The 15,656-nt window shown below is 56.4% G+C and overlaps 1 protein-coding gene across 1 annotated transcript; it reads left to right on the forward strand.

Moving 5' to 3' along the window:
• Window positions 1-2,304: 2,304 nt before the first annotated feature.
• KLHL21 (kelch like family member 21) lies at window positions 2,305-15,285 on the forward strand. Its single transcript, XM_023215222.2, has 4 exons — window positions 2,305-3,417; window positions 5,803-6,208; window positions 9,882-9,954; window positions 12,269-15,285. Exons 1-4 carry the CDS (start codon window positions 2,397-2,399, stop codon window positions 12,560-12,562), a joined length of 1,794 nt encoding a protein of 597 aa, XP_023070990.1. The 5' UTR covers window positions 2,305-2,396; the 3' UTR covers window positions 12,563-15,285.
• Window positions 15,286-15,656: the final 371 nt, after the last annotated feature.

The raw sequence follows: 15,656 nt of genomic DNA on the forward strand, positions 1-15,656 counted from the left end.
CTATCAGCTGTGTTAGGAATATTGAATAACCTACTAACCCAGGCATGCTATTTAGCTCTTTCTTTTTTTCAGGGGTGGGGCAGGCAGAGTGGGAGCAGTGGAACAATGACAGCTCACTGTTACCTGGGCTTATGTGATCGTCCCACTTCAACCTCCCAAGTAGCTGAGACTACAGGTGCATGCCACCACGCCTGGCTAATTTGAAAACTTTTTGTTGAGACTCAAAATATTGGGTCTCACTATGTTGCCCAGGCTGGTCTCAAACTCCTGGCCTCAAGAAATCCTCTTGCCCCAGCCTCATCCTCTGAGTAACTGGGATTACAGGCGTGCGCGACCACACCCAGCTAATTTGTTTTATTTTTAGTAGAGACAGGGTTTCGCCATATTGGCCAGGCTGGTCCGGAACTCCTCATCTCAGGTGATCCACCCACCTCGGCCTCCCAAAGTGCTGGGATTACAGGCGCGAGCCACTGCGCCTGGCCGAAAATGTTAACTTCATAAATTTTTTCAGGCATATGAATACATATAACAATTTGGGTGATAGAATGAGTTATCTGATTTTTCACTTTATAGCTTGAACATCTTCCATTTAAATAAATACATCATTATTCAAGGCTACATAGTAAGACTGAAAAATGATATTTAAAAATAACCCGTTATTGGGAATACAGAAGAACCGTACTCAATCCTCAACTATGGAAACATTATTGACTTAATCATTGGACTTATGCAAGATGGGTAAGCTGACCCCGGGACGGGAGTTCATTTCCCTACAGACATTCCACTTCCTGGCTACTCAGGCTTTCTTGTCACAAAGCCTGTGCAAGGAAGCTATTGGCCCTGCTCCTGGGCCCAGGAATGCTGCCGCTGCCTTGAATAGCTGTGTGAACAGTCCTTCTATGGGCAACAGGCAGCCCGCCTGGGTACCTGAATGTTTTCTGATTTGGGCCTGTGCTGCCCATGCTCACCCTGAAATTCAGACCAGATGCATTCTTATGGCAAAATGACGTGAAACTTTAAGTAGAAGAGAAAGCCTGCGGTTCTCATTTCAGAGGTGGAATACAAACAAAATGTCTTCTGGAAAGGCTGCGCGGACCTAGACCTCGCTGGAACCAGGGAATGATAGCCAGCTCCCATGCGCCTGGCCTGCTCTGGGACCCACGTGGGCGGGCGCCTTCCTCAGGAATGCGTTCTCAAAGGCCCACCGGGTGTAGGGGGGGCTGGAAAATAGCACAAACTCAAGTGTCCTCTGCAAAGCAGCAGTCCTGGTGGTGAAATAGAGGTCTTTTCTAAAACTGAGCAAAGCCTACCTTCCACTGAAGAAAAAATGGCTTCCATCGGAGGGCTCTTTTTTCCCTACAAGTGACATTCAAAGAGGTGCTGTCTCTATTGGAACTAAAACAAGGGCGATTCCTTCTTTCACCATTCCCCACGACAACACAAGTGACGGGAGGGCTGTGCTGAGTGGCATCACCTCCTAGTTTCAAGGCGGTCTCCCATCTGACTTTGAGCTCTCGCTCTTTATACCCAGTTCCCCTCTCATGGAGTCCGAGCAGCTGCTGCAGGGAGGCCCGGGAGCCCCTCGGGCGGGCAGCCCGGGAGCCGGCAGCTGCGCCGCAGGCTCTGAAACTACAACTGCGCCTGAAGCCGACTAAAGTTAATGCCTGTGTGCTAGAGTCAGAAGCTCCTGCAGGAACACAGGAATGGGGCCGACTCCTAGAATCCGGCCCCGAGTCACTTACAAATGCGCCAAGAAAAAAAGTCATCGAAAAACTTTATACGCGTTCTTGCTTTGGTCCAGAATGGTAAAAAGCCTATCCTTTGAGTGTGTCCCGTGATGGGGTTAACTAGCAACCCCTGAAACTAGTGGAACTCAAAAAGCAAAACAAAAAGCCATTGTACCCAGCCGCCCCAGGACCTGGGCCGGCGCCCTTGGGACGTCTGGCGTGAAAGGAGGGGTGGCTTTGGTTTCTGGGCCGAGCTCGCCTCTCCCGGGTTGGCTTCAGCAGCCGGGCCGGGTGGGTCATGGGCAACCCCGGGAGGCCCCCGGTCCCGGCGCACGGCGAGGCCGCCCTCGGAGCTGGCACTTGTCACTCACTGTCCCCGGCCCGGGTGTCAGCTGGAAGACGCGGAAGGGCAGAGGGAGGGAGCGGACGGCGGTGACTCATCCTGTGGAGCCGGGGGCGGGCGCCGCGCCGGTGGCAGGCGAGCCCGCGCTCGCGAGGGGCGGCGGCGCCGGGCACGGAGGGGTTAAGGGGGCGGTGCCGACGTCTCCCCGCCCATCCCGCCCCTCGAGGGCAGCGGCGCTCCGCCCTATTTATAGCAGCGGTGCCGGGCGCGTAGCGTTTCTCCGCAGGCCCCGGCCGCGGCGTCACCGGCAACCTAGCGAAGGCGCTATGGAGCGGCCGGCTCCCCTAGCCGTGCTGCCCTTCTCGGACCCCGCGCACGCCCTGAGCCTGCTACGCGGCCTGAGCCAGCTCCGCGCCGAGCGCAAGTTCCTGGACGTGACCCTGGAGGCGGCGGGCGGGCGCGACTTCCCGGCGCACCGCGCGGTGCTGGCCGCCGCCAGCCCCTACTTCCGCGCCATGTTCGCGGGGCAGCTGCGCGAGAGCCGCGCCGAGCGGGTGCGCCTGCACGGAGTGCCTCCGGACATGCTGCAGCTGCTGCTGGACTTCAGCTACACGGGCCGCGTGGCGGTAAGCGGCGACAACGCCGAGCCGCTGCTGCGCGCCGCCGACCTGCTACAGTTCCCGGCCGTGAAGGAGGCGTGCGGCGCCTTCCTGCAGCAGCAGCTCGACTTGGCCAACTGCCTGGACATGCAGGACTTCGCCGAGGCCTTCAGCTGCTCGGGGCTGGCGAGCGCGGCGCAGCGCTTCATCCTGCGCCACGTGGGCGAGCTGGGCGCCGAGCAGCTGGAGCGGCTGCCACTGGCGCGCTTGCTGCGCTACCTGCGGGACGACGGGCTGTGTGTGCCCAAGGAGGAGGCCGCCTACCAGCTGGCGCTGCGCTGGGTCCGCGCTGACCCGCCGCGCCGCGCTGCCCACTGGCCGCAGCTGCTGGAGGCCGTGCGCCTGCCCTTCGTGCGCCGCTTCTACCTGCTGGCGCACGTTGAGGCCGAGCCGCTGGTGGCGCGCTGCCCACCCTGCCTGCGCCTGCTGCGCGAGGCGCGCGATTTCCAGGCAGCGCGCTACGACCGCCACGACCGCGGGCCCTGCCCCCGAATGCGTCCTCGTCCCTCCACCGGTCTCGCCGAGATCCTCGTGCTCGTGGGTGGCTGCGACCAGGACTGTGACGAGCTGGTCACTGTCGACTGCTACAATCCGCAGACGGGCCAGTGGCGCTACCTGGCCGAGTTCCCAGACCACCTGGGCGGGGGCTACAGCATCGTGGCGCTGGGCAATGACATCTACGTGACGGGTGAGTGGGCCAGGGGCTGGCTAGGCTCTCTGGGGTTAAGCCCCGCGGGTACGGGAGCCCAGCTACTCGCGGGGGAAACGCACAGAGCCTGGAATCCTAGGGCCGCACCTGAGTCCATGATGGGGCCCTGGTGACTACATTTATCTGGGCTATACTTTCAACCTTGAAGAAGGGCCCCTTGTGTGAGCCGGGACAAGTAGCTGCTTGTGGGTCTCTGTGTCCCGTGCGGCCGAGGCTGCCAGGCTGAGCCAACTCCGTGCCCCGGAGGTGCCTCCCCACTTGGTTGGAAGATACTGGGGCATTCACCCCGCACAATGGGTGCTTTCTTTTTCTGCTTAAGGAATCCAGGGACAGGCAGGAGGCCGACGCCCGGTGAGGCATCTGTTCCCCACAAGCCGGGGAATTTCTCTCTCCCTGCTGAGCCACACCGGGCCCCCTGACTCACTCTTTGTCACCGGTGACAAAGTTCCCTTGGGCTTGCACCTAGGCTCTGTGCTCTGGTCACATGGTGTTTAGGCTGAACTCCCCAGAGACTGTAAACATGGTCACATGTTAAGAGGTTTTCTTCCAGTTACTTGGCCCAAACCCCAAAACACTGCCGAGTCATGGTAGGCGGGTCCCAATCCGCCTGAGTTTGGGCTTCGACAGTTTTTATTCAAGATAAATCCCAGTTCAAACCCGAGGCTACCTCCTTTGCTGGGGTGAGGAAGGGCGGTCTCTGTGACTGCTATATAAGGAAAGAACCCACCAGGCAGGCATGTGAGGCGGTTATCAGGCAAGGAGGTGGGGACTGGGATGTCACAGCTGCCGTGCCCAGCCTTGCATGTTCGCGAGAGAGCCCACTTTGGGACGTGCTCCGAGTTCCAGTGGGGCTCTGAGGTGTCAGGGGACAGTTGCTGGGCTCTGTTGCCACAGCTTCCTTAGCCTGCAGCTCTGAGTCCAGCTTCTGCTGGATTCTGCCGGAATCTCGGCCTCTTTTCAATCCGAGGTTGTCCGCAAGTTGATTGGGGACTGTGTCCCTCCCCTCTCCCCAAAGTCTGACTAGTGGCTTTGAGCAGAGAATTCCTTCCCAGAACTGGTGAGACTGGCCCCAGCTTTCTGCACGCCCTTCCATAAATGTCCCAGCAGAGCAGTTAATCCCTCGGGTTTCGGCAGGTGGCTGGGTCATTCCTTTCAGCTGCCTTTCACACAGCTCCATGGAAGGGAGTAGGCCGGCAGAGCTCACTTCCTAAGAACAAGAACTTGCTCTTCTCGCTTTAGCGCTCAGGGCTGTGAAACAGAATGTCCTGTATGCTGTGTCCTGTGGCGCCAGCCTGGGAGGCCAAGGGGTATAGCCCCCAGGATGCTTGGGTTCCCTTCATGTCCTGGGGTTTCTAATAGACCTGGTGTAATTTATGATTACAGCCAGTACTCCTTTTTATTTTTAGCTTTTTATTGAAGTTAAAAATACGGGGCCGGGCGCAGTGGCTCTTTGTAATCCCAGCACTTTGGGAGATCAAGGTGGGTGGATCTCTTCAGCTCAGGAGTTCAAGACCAGCCTGGGCAACATGGTGAAACCTCGTCTGTACAAAAAGCATAAAAATTAGCCGGGTGTGGCGGCGCTTCCCTGTCGTCCCAGCTACTCAGGAGGCTGAGGTGGGAGGATTGCTTGATCCCAGGAGGTGGAGATTGCAGTAAGCTGAGATCATGCCACTGCAGTCCAACCTGGGTGACAGGCAAGACTCTTTCTCAAAAAATAATAATAATAGTACAGGTAGAAGAGGATGTATGTACATGTGTGTGTGTATGTGTGTGTGTGTGTATATATATATATACGTATATAAAATGCTTACACAGCTTCATGGATTTTTCTAAACCAAACACAGCTTTGTAACCTGCACCAGAATCAAGAAGTGGCCTCGCAGTGTAGTGTTAGGTCTCCTGCTTACAGCAGGAAGTGGGTTTCCGCTCATCTTGTCCTGACAGAACCTTGCTTAGAGGGTGCCCAGGAAGCCTAGGAGTTAGTGAGCAAGTCCCTGAGCACCCCACCAACAAGCTCTGTGGCTCCCCAGGAGAACTGTCCCAAGGCCCAGGGCTTTGGTCTGCTGACGTGTGTGCATGGCTGTGGGGCGGTGTCGAGAGGAGGCTGCTGGATTCTTCACCATGGCACCCAAGACCTTTGTTTGGTAGAGGCTTGGTGGCAGTCATCTTGCTGGGCAGTGGTCAGCGTGTGCTTTGCCTTAGCCACAGCATGGGGCCTGGGCTCTGGGGAGAGGATGTGTGTCGGGTGAAGCCCAGATATGTGAATTCCTCCCAAGGGAGAGGCCCTCACTGAAGTTTGGGAGGGTGCAGGTGGGTGACTCGCCTCGAGTGGGCTGACCATCTGTCCATCATGTGTCCTGGCAGGTGGGTCTGATGGCTCCCGGCTCTATGACTGCGTGTGGAGGTACAACTCGAGTGTGAACGAGTGGGCAGAGGTGGCACCCATGCTGAAGGCCCGCGAATACCACAGCTCCTCTGTGCTGGACGGACTGCTGTATGTGGTAGCCGCCGACAGCACCGAGCGCTATGATCACACCACCGACTCCTGGGAGGCCCTGCAGCCCATGACCTACCCCATGGACAACTGCTCCACCACCGCCTGCCGTGGCCGGCTCTATGCCATCGGCTCCCTGGCCGGCAAGGAGACCATGGTGATGCAGTGCTACGACCCGGACACCGACTTGTGGTCGCTGGTGGATTGCGGCCAGCTCCCGCCCTGGTCCTTCGCCCCCAAGACTGTGACTCTAAATGGACTCATGTACTTTGTCAGGTGAGTTCCAGGTGCCGAGCCCCACTGTGTGTTTGGCGGCTCTTACCAGGCCCTGTGCTGAGCACATCATGGCTGTTCTCCCTTTCGACAGATGAGAAACTGAGACCTAGCTGGGGTCGGAGGCTGGGTCTGGCTGTTTTTGTTTTTGTTTTTGATTTGTTTTGTTTTGTTTTCCAGACAGAGTCTCGCTCTGTCGCTCAGGCTGGAGTGCAGTGGCGCCATCTCGGCTCACTACAAGCTCCGCCTCCCGGGTTCTTGGCATTCTCCTGCCTCAGCCTCCCGAGTAGCTGGGACTACAGGCGCCCGCCACCATGCCCAGCTAATTTTTTTGTATCTTTAGTAAAGATGGGGTTTCACTACGTTAGCCAGGATGGTCTCGATCTCCTGACCTCGTAATCGGTACGCCTCAGCCTCCCAAAGTACTGGGATTATAGGCATGAGCCACGGCACCCAGCCTGTTTTTTTTTTTTTTTTTTTTTTGAGGCGAGAGTTTCACTTTTGTTGCCCAAGCTGGAGTACAGTGGCGCGATCTTGGCTCACTGCAACCTCTGCCTCCTGAGTTCAAGCCATTCTCCTTTCTCATCCTGCCAAGTAGCTGGGATTATAGGTATGCACCACCATGCCTGGCTGATTTTTGTATTTTTAGTAGAGACAGGGTTTCTCCACGTTGGTCAGGCTGGTCTAGAACTCCTGACCTCATGTGATCCGCCTGCCTCAGCCTCCCAATGTGCAGGGATTATAGGCATAAGCCACAGCGCCTGGCTTTTTTTTTCTCTTGGAAATTAAACAATTTTTTTTTTTTTTTGAAACAGAGTCTCGCTCTGTCACCAGGCTGGAGTGCAGTGGTGCAGTCATGGCCCACTGCAGGCTTGACCTCCTGGGCTCAAGCAGTCCTCCCACCTCAGCCTCCCAGGTAGCTGGGACCGCAGACATGCGCCACCACACCTGGCTAATTTTTTGTAGAGATAGGGTCTCACTGTATTTTCCAGGCTGGTCTCAAAATTCCTGGCCTCAAATGATCCTCCCGCATTTCCCGCCTCCCAGAGTGCAGGGATTGTAGGCGTGAGCCCCCACATCCAGCCAGGCCGGGTGTTTCGGAGCCCAGACTGCTTGTTCCATTCCTTTGGGTGTAAGGAAAACCCCAGGCTTGCTTTTAAGGGATTTCACGGGTGGTGGAGTTGGGCTTTTCCAGCAAGAGCAGGCTGTAGCCTGGGCAGCACGGAGCAGAGACAGGCAGCCTGTGGGTCATCATGTGTCTCCTGGCCTTGATGACCTCTCTGGTCACAGCCAAATGCTGCCTCTGACTGGTTGGTGGGCATCAATGATGGCACGGGGCAGACCCTGCCTGCTGTACTCTGCTGCTTGTTCACACATCCTGCTGCTCCCTTCCAGCCTAGAGCCTGCCTGAAGCTCTGGGTCCACGTGGGAAGGGGAGGAACTGAATGACAGTCCCCACTGTGCCCTTTTGGTCTGGGGCTTTGAATGGGGAGCTTGGGGGATGTGAGCTCCCTGCTCCTTGGCCTCCTGCCTCGTACCACCAGAGCTGCCCGGGCCTTGGCGTATGCCCCACCGTCCCCCACACAGGAGGCTCCTTACCAGGCTTTTGGAGTGACCACCAAGAAGAACAGGGGTGGCATTGCTTCTCACGCAAGTAGCGGGCACCACCATGTGCCCAGAACCAATGGTCTTGCTCTGAGAAAGCCCTGGAATCTCAGCCAGCTCTGGTCCCATTATGAAACAGTATCTGACCCTTTGCCCAGCTCTCCCTCCCTCAAGTTGTGAAGGTGTCTTCAAAGAGGGGGTGGAGATGGCTATAAATATAACTTATCAGAGCGCCAGAGCCTTCCTTTCAGCCTCTAGGCAGTGGTTCCAGGCCCTGTGCCTTTGAGAGTCCGCCTCCCCTCCCCCATCTGTCCCCAGGGAGGTCTACCTGCTGGGTTCACCTTCCCACAGGGAAGCACGAAGGTCTGCCCCCCACCATCCCCCACCCCACCCACTGCTAGCTTTTACAGGGGTTTCCGAAGCCACCTGCGCATGTGGGAGGAAGCAGTGCTCTGGAAAGGCTGCATCCGTTCATCTTACTAATGTGACCTGTGTCAGCGGACAGAGGAGGGGCGCCCAGGCTCAGCCTGAGTGGAGGCTGCTTGAGCCCGAAAGAGAAGGCTAGGCATGCAGGGGCCCTGCCTCTCATTTTGGGATCAAGACCCTTCAACTTCATCTGGTCCCCCCAGGGTATTTGTCCCAGTGTCACCTTGTCTGTGCACTTTGACTCTTCAAGAGCCACATAACCCTCTGCCCAGAACACCACCTGTCTTTGGGCAGCTTGTGCCTAGGATGTGCCATTTTCAGGGAGGCCACAGCCTCAGCCATTGTCCATGTGACCCACAAATGACCTGGGCCTCCCTCCCCTTGGTTCTGGTACAAGATGGCTCCTTGGTTGGGGTGTAATAGCGCCCTCTGGGAATGCTGGCGAGCTCTGTCCAACCTCTGGGCTGTGGTTTGCAAGTCTCTGCTGGGAAAAGAGAAGGCAGCCTAGCAGGTTCCAGTGTTTGATCACCACCACCACCACCACCACTATAGGGCCCCCAAACTGAGGGTGGCCTTGACATTTTGAAATGATTGGAGGCAAGAAATCAAGACAAGAATAACATTTCAAGTTAGACGAGATGTAAATGTCTGTCCATGGATAAAGTTTTCTTGGCACACAGCTAGCCTTGTGTCTGTGCATTGTCTGTGGCTGGTTTTGTGCGGCAGTGTCAGGTTCACAACTACCATTATTTGTCTTGTAGTATCTTTGCATTTCTTTTTTTTTTGTTTTTGAGACGAAGTCTCACTGTGTCGCCCAGGCTGGAGTGCAATGGCACGCTCTTGACTCACTGCAATCTCTGCCTCCCAGGTTCAAGCGATTCTCCTGCCTCAGCTACCTGGGTTCAAGCGATTTTCCTGCCCCAGCCTCCCGAGCAGCTGGTATTACAGGCATGCGCCACCACACCTGGCTCATTTTTGTATTTTTAGTAGAGACGGGGTTTCACCATGTTGGCCAGGCTGGTCTCGAACTCCTGACCTCAGGCACTCCACCTACCTCAGCCTCCCAAAGGGCTGCATTGCAGGCGTGAGCCACAGTGCCTGGCCTATATTTTGAGCCTTTTACTGTGGGGATATAAAGGGTGTCAGACGAAGTTGAAGGGTCTTGACCCCACAGTGAGAGGCACTTGAATATGGTAGTGAACAGGACAGGGTCGGGGCTCACGGTGATATTGGGGACAGTGGCAAGGAGTGTTCCAGAGCACGTGGGGATGCACAGTGGAGCAAGGAGCCTTTTTTAAGATCTGAAGGGAGCTGCTGTAGCCTCGGGGGGTGGGGGACAGCCACCTTGATACTGGGTGATGGGGAGGCACTGAATGGGCTTCAAGTACTCAGAAGCCTGATCTTCAGGTTTGGGAGTGAGGATTCTGGCCCTGGAGGCCTGGCCGAGTGGGCACAGGGGGCTGAAATTGGTTCCTAAGAGCTGGGGATGAAGCCTACCTTGCAAGGGTGCTGCTGGATGGCATCAGAAAGATCCAGGTCACTGGAGGAGTCAGTGACTCAGGGGAGGACTCCACTCCAGAGCTGCACACCTGAGGGCACTTCCTCCTGGCTCTGAGCAGTCGTCCTCCTGCTGCCCCCTCCACAGGGACGACTCCGCCGAGGTGGACGTGTACAACCCGACGAAGAACGAATGGGACAAGATCCCACCCATGAATCAGGTAAACGCAGGCGGGCCAGCGTTGGAAGCACAGGCTGGTCCTGACTTTGCAACCCCAGTGTCATCATGATGAGTGTTTGGGATCCACAGCCATGATGGGTGGGTCTCATTTCAGTTAATAGAAGGCTGCTCTTATCCTCATTCTGCACTTGAGGCTCACTCCCTGAGACATAGACGTTAAGTAATATCCCAGAATGACACAGCTTAGCACGCATTTGAGCAGTGTTTACTGAGTGTCTACTGTAAGCCAGAGAGCAGAAGGAAGTGAGGGAGCAAGGCATGCAGTCATCTGGAGTGACCTGTTCCAGAGAGGGGCAGCAGGTACAGAGGCCCCGCGCCAGGGCACCCTGTGTGTTCTTGGGTACACCAGCAGCCAGTGCAGCCGGAGCAGAGTCAGCATGAGGTCTGTGACCTACGTTTTTTATTTTTATTTATTTATTTATTTTTGAGACGGAGTCTCGCTCTGTCGCCCAGGCTGGAGTGCGGTGGCCGGATCTCAGCTCACTGCAAACTCCGCCTCCCGGGTTTACGCCATTCTCCTGCCTCAGCCTCCCGAGTAGCTGGGACTACAGGCGCCCGCCACCACGCCCGGCTTATTTGTTTATTTTTGAGGCAGAGTCTGTGTCACCCAGGCTGGAGTGCAGTGGCTCAATTTTGGCTCACTGCAAGCTCCGCCTCCCAGGTTCACGCCATTCTCCTGCCTCAGCCTCCTGAGTAGGTGGGTCTATGGGCGCCCGCGACTGCGCCCAGCTAATTTTTTGTATTTTTAGTAGAGGTGGGGTTTCACCGTGTTAATCAGGATGGTCTTGATCTTCTGACCTCATGATCCCCCCGCCTCAGCCTCCCAAAGTGCTGGGATTACAGGCATGAGCCACCGCGCCTGGCCTTACCTTTTTTATTTTTGAGACAGGGTCTTGCTCTGTCACCCAGGCTGGAGTGCAGTGGTGCAATCATGGCTCACCGCAGCCTCTACCTCCTGGACTCAGGCAGTCCTCCCACCGCACCTTGAATAGCTGAGACTACAGGCGTGTGCCACCACACCCAGTTATTATTATTTTTCTCATATGTAGATACGAAAGAATATTCTTAAAATTTTTGTAGAGGCAGGGTCTTGCTGTGTTACCCAGGCTGGTCTCAAACTCCTGGCCTCAAATGACCCTCCTGTCTCAGCCTCCCAAAGTGCTGGGATTACACGCGTGAACCCCCATGCCCAGCTGGTTCCTGAGGAACTCACTGTGGGAATACTGCTTTTTTCTTTTTTTTTTTTCTTTTGAGACAGAGTCTCGCTCTGTTGCTCAGGCTGGGGTGCAGTGGTGCGATCTCGGCTCACTGCAAGCTCCATCTCCCAGGTTCCCGCCGTTCTCCTACCTCAACCTCCCGAGTAGCTGGGACTACAGGCGCCCACCACCACGCCCAGCTAATTTTGTTTTTGTATTTTTAGTAGAGAGGGGATTTCACTGTGTTGGCCTGATGGTCTGGATCTCCTGACCTTTTGATCCACCCGGCTCAGCCTCCCAAAGTGCTGGGATTACAGGCGTGAGCCACCATGCCCAGCCCACTGTGGGAATACTTCTATTAAGCACCTGCTGTGTGTTCTGAATAGGACAGCCAGGGTCCACTCCTTCTCCCTGGGCTTGTTGAGAAGAGGGGTGCCCCGCCTGACAGTGTGATGGGACGGGGAGGCCTCAATGCCATTTGGCCATGTGAGCAATCTCAGTCCAAGGTACACGTTATACTGCCTACAGCCTTCTTTCCTCTCTGTCTTTTAACGTTTCCAAACCCACACTCTGTGATATCTAGCCTCACAGCTTACACCGCAGCTTAATGTCCTTGCAGTTAAGATACCCAGCTTTCTGTTTTCCCCACAGTAAGCTGCACATAGTCATAGCGAATTTGGGAAAGATGGAAGGAATCATCCAGCCTTGTGGTTCAGAGCCCAGCTCTGCCAGAGTCAGCCATGCAAGCCTCAGTTTTCCCATCTGTAACATGGGGAGAAGAGCACTGCCCAGCCCAGAGGGCCACTGCAGAGATTCTGAGAGAGAACCTAGGAAGCGCTGCTCAGCACCACCTGCACACGGGGAGGCCTGGCGCTGCAGCGGGCACCTTATCACCATAGGGAAGGCCCAGCTGCCCCCGGGGAGGCCTGTTCTCCTAGGCAGGGTGTGGGAAAGGAGTTGGCCTCTGCTGCTTTCTGGGAGAGCCAAGGCCACCCCGTGGGGTGCTGACAGGGAAGCCTTGTCTCCAGTGGTTCCCCAGGTGGGGCCTTGCCCTACCCCCTCCTCTGACCTCCACTCACTCATCCCTTTGACCCACAGGTGCACGTTGGGGGCAGCCTGGCCGTCCTTGGGGGAAAGCTGTACGTCTCTGGGGGATATGACAATACATTTGAACTCTCGGACGTGGTAGAGGCCTATGACCCAGAGACTCGCGCATGGAGCGTGGTGGGGCGGCTCCCAGAACCCACCTTCTGGCATGGCAGCGTCAGCATCTTCCGCCAGTTCATGCCCCAGACCTTCTCAGGTGGACGCGGCTTCGAGTTGGACAGTGGCAGCAATGACATGGACCCGGGCCGACCCCGGCCGCCGCGGGACCCTGACGAGCTGCACTAGCCCCGGTCTGGCCCTGCATGGGCCTTGGTGCAGGTAACTGGCACCTCTGCGGGGCAGTGCCCCACTCCTTTGTGCACGAGGACAGGTTGGGCTCACAGGAGGAGCACAGGCTCTTGGGTGGCTGAGCAAGCCCAGGATCCATTACCTGGAAGGTTTCTGTGCCTTGAGAGCCTGAATCTGAGGCCATCGGGAACGCCCTTCCCGCAGTTGAGGAAGAGCTACCTTCCTGCTGGCACATGTTTCTGGGTCTTGGAGGTCACCCCCACCCTGCGGATCACAGCTCACCCACGCGGCGCACACCCCTCCTGCTGCTGTCATCTGCACCTACTTGCTCCCACGTTGGGAGAGGAGGACAACTTGGGAGGGATGCGTGAAGGGAGGAGGGGTCCTCCCATGAGGCTGAGGATGGCCTGAACCTGGAGCAGCGGACCAGGCACCAGGCAGAGGCTGAAGTGGGGTCCCAAATTCTACATCCAGAGGTGTGGGGAGCCTGCCTCCCTAGCTCCTGGCCCCTGCCAAGGGCTTACATCAAAACACCTCAGAGTGCGGGTCTCCAGAGGCTGCACCCAGGACAGTGGGACATGAGCAGGAGTGTGGGCTGGGAGGGTGAAGAGGATGTGGCCATATCAGATGCTGGACCTCCCCAGCCATAGCCCCCCGCTCCTGCGCCCGACTGGCTGTTGTGTCCTCACCTCTCACCGTCTCCTTCACCGGCCTGGGACAGAAGCCCAGGGGAGGTTTCAGCGCTCCTGAAAGGTCATAGCTCCTTCCCAGGAGGCCCTGGGAGGCGGTGATTGACACCCAGCCAAGCAGACAGCTGCGGGTGCCCGAGCCCTTGCTGGGCCTGCGCATGAAGAGTCCCACCACTTCCAAAGGAAGTCCTGGGTAGGAGGTGGCCTTGGTGGTTGGTTCCAAAGTTGAAAATGCTTGCAGTTTGACCTTAGAAGAAGAAGTGGGAAGAAGAGGGAGCTCTACAGGGTCAGCTTTGTTCCATTTTTCGAGAGTCTAGAAAGTCCTGTTGCCAAAGCTTTCTGCAGGAGCTCCTGGGCGAATGCCGCAGCTTGGCGGCCCCTGGTTTTCTTAGAAATGGTCAGTTTCCCCTCAAAGTACCCAAAGTAGCCTTGGCTTGAGTTTTTGTCCTTGCCTCCCTTTTCAGGGAAGAGGGCGTTTAGACTGCATCTTCCTCGTTAAAGAAGATTAAAGCTAATGTGTGTTGCGTTTTCTAGTGAACTAACTTGTAGAGATGTTCTCAGCAGGAAGACAGTCTTAGCACTGTCACTTAGCAGATTGCACTTAAGACCCTTGTGCTGGCCAGATGGCATGGCTGGTTGCCTTAATATGTCCCCTAGGAAGGGCTAGGGGACACCTGACAGGGCTGCCTGGCCTCTCCCTCATGCTCTTGAAGAGCCCAGTCCATACACTGTGCATGTCATTGCTGTCGGGTTAGAAAGTCTTGTCCTAGAACGCCCTGGCTGGTGTGGTTACAGTTCGTGGCGGCTCTTCTCCCTTGAGTCATGGTCATCTCCCAGCACCTGCTGTGTACCAGGTGCTGGTCGGAAGGCCGAGGACGGGGGCCCAGCACCGTCCAGGCCTGCTGGGACCTGGCTGGGAGTCCTGTGGGCAGCGTGGAACATGCAGCTGGGCTTCCTGGTACGGTTGCTTGCCCTGTGCCCTGGGCCTTTTCCTGCCTTCCTCCTTCCTCTGCTCCCTTGGGGCTCCCCCTTGGCCTCTCCTGGTCTGTGCAAACCCCCTCAGGGAGCTTCCCTGCCCTGTAGCACTCACTTAACTTCCTAGGGGGCTGCTGAGCCCATCCCGAGGTTGTTGGAGCTCAGTGGGGCAGCTTGTCTCCCTTGGCAGCAGGGGCGTAAGGGCTGGGTTTGGCCATACAAGGTTGGCTATGCCCTCAATCCCTGACTGTCCCAGGCACTGAGCTCGGCACCCAAGGAAGGACATGCTGTCCAGACTGTGCGATGACTGCCAGCACAGGGCATCTCGGGCAGGCTGGGCTGTGAGGCCTTGCCTCTGGAAGAGAACTCTGGGTTCCTGTTTTCTCTCTCTGCGGCTTTGCTGTGGTTGGAGCTGCCGTACTCCAGGCCTGTGGTGGCCACTCAGACCGGCTGTGGTGCGAGCCAGTGCAGGAGAGCTGGGTTTGGGATTGTGCCCTCTCCTGTGTCTGTCCTCCGGACCTGCCCAGGTCTCCACCATCAGGACCCCGTCTTTGGGTTTAGAAGACCAAGTATGGGGAAGAGCAGGCACCAGCCTCTGCAGCAATGGGTCCCTCTAGCCTGTGGACACCAGCTGGGGGATCCAAGGTCAGGCCCTCTCCTTTCCCCAGCTCCCCTCTGCTGTGGGTTCTGGGCTGTCATGTCCCCACCACTTAAGGATGTCTTCACACTGACTTCAGGACAGATGCTGGGAAGCCTGGGCATGGCCACGTGTTACGTGTACAGAATTTTGTCTACAGCACAAATTAAGTTATGTAAACACAGTGACTGGTATTTAATGCTGATCTATTATAAGGTATTCTATATTTATATGACTTCAGAGACGCGTATGTAATAAAGGACGCCCTCCCTCCAGTGTCCACATCCAGTTCACCCCAGAGGGTCGGGCAAGTTGACATATTTATTTTTGTCTATTCTGTAGGCTTCCATGTCCAGAATCCTGCTTAAGGTTTTGGGGGTACCTTCAGTACTTTTTGCAATAAAAGTATTTCCTATCCATTTGGGGTCACTGCCTTTGTCCTCCTGCTACTGTCTTCTGGGACTCCTTTGGGCTGAGGCCAGATGTCGGGGGAATAGGCAGCATGGAATCCAGGGCTCACACTGAGGGTCTTAAAAAGCCTTCCAGGCCCTTTCTCATCTCAGATTGTAGCAAGAGATGAAGCAGTGGAAAAGACATGCCCGAGAGGCAGGGTGTGGTGGCTCACACCTGAGATCCCAGTGCTTTGGGAGGCTGAGGAGGGAGGATCACTTGAGCCCAGGGGTTCAAGACCACCCTGGGCAATACAGGAAGACCTTGTCTCCATTTAAAGAGAGGAGAGGCTTGAGAAGTAAATGCTGTGGCGTGGGTGATGCCCGGGAAACTTGCCTGC

Source organism: Piliocolobus tephrosceles, chromosome 1, assembly GCF_002776525.5.
Source record: "Piliocolobus tephrosceles isolate RC106 chromosome 1, ASM277652v3, whole genome shotgun sequence".
Lineage (NCBI taxonomy): Eukaryota > Metazoa > Chordata > Mammalia > Primates > Cercopithecidae > Piliocolobus > Piliocolobus tephrosceles.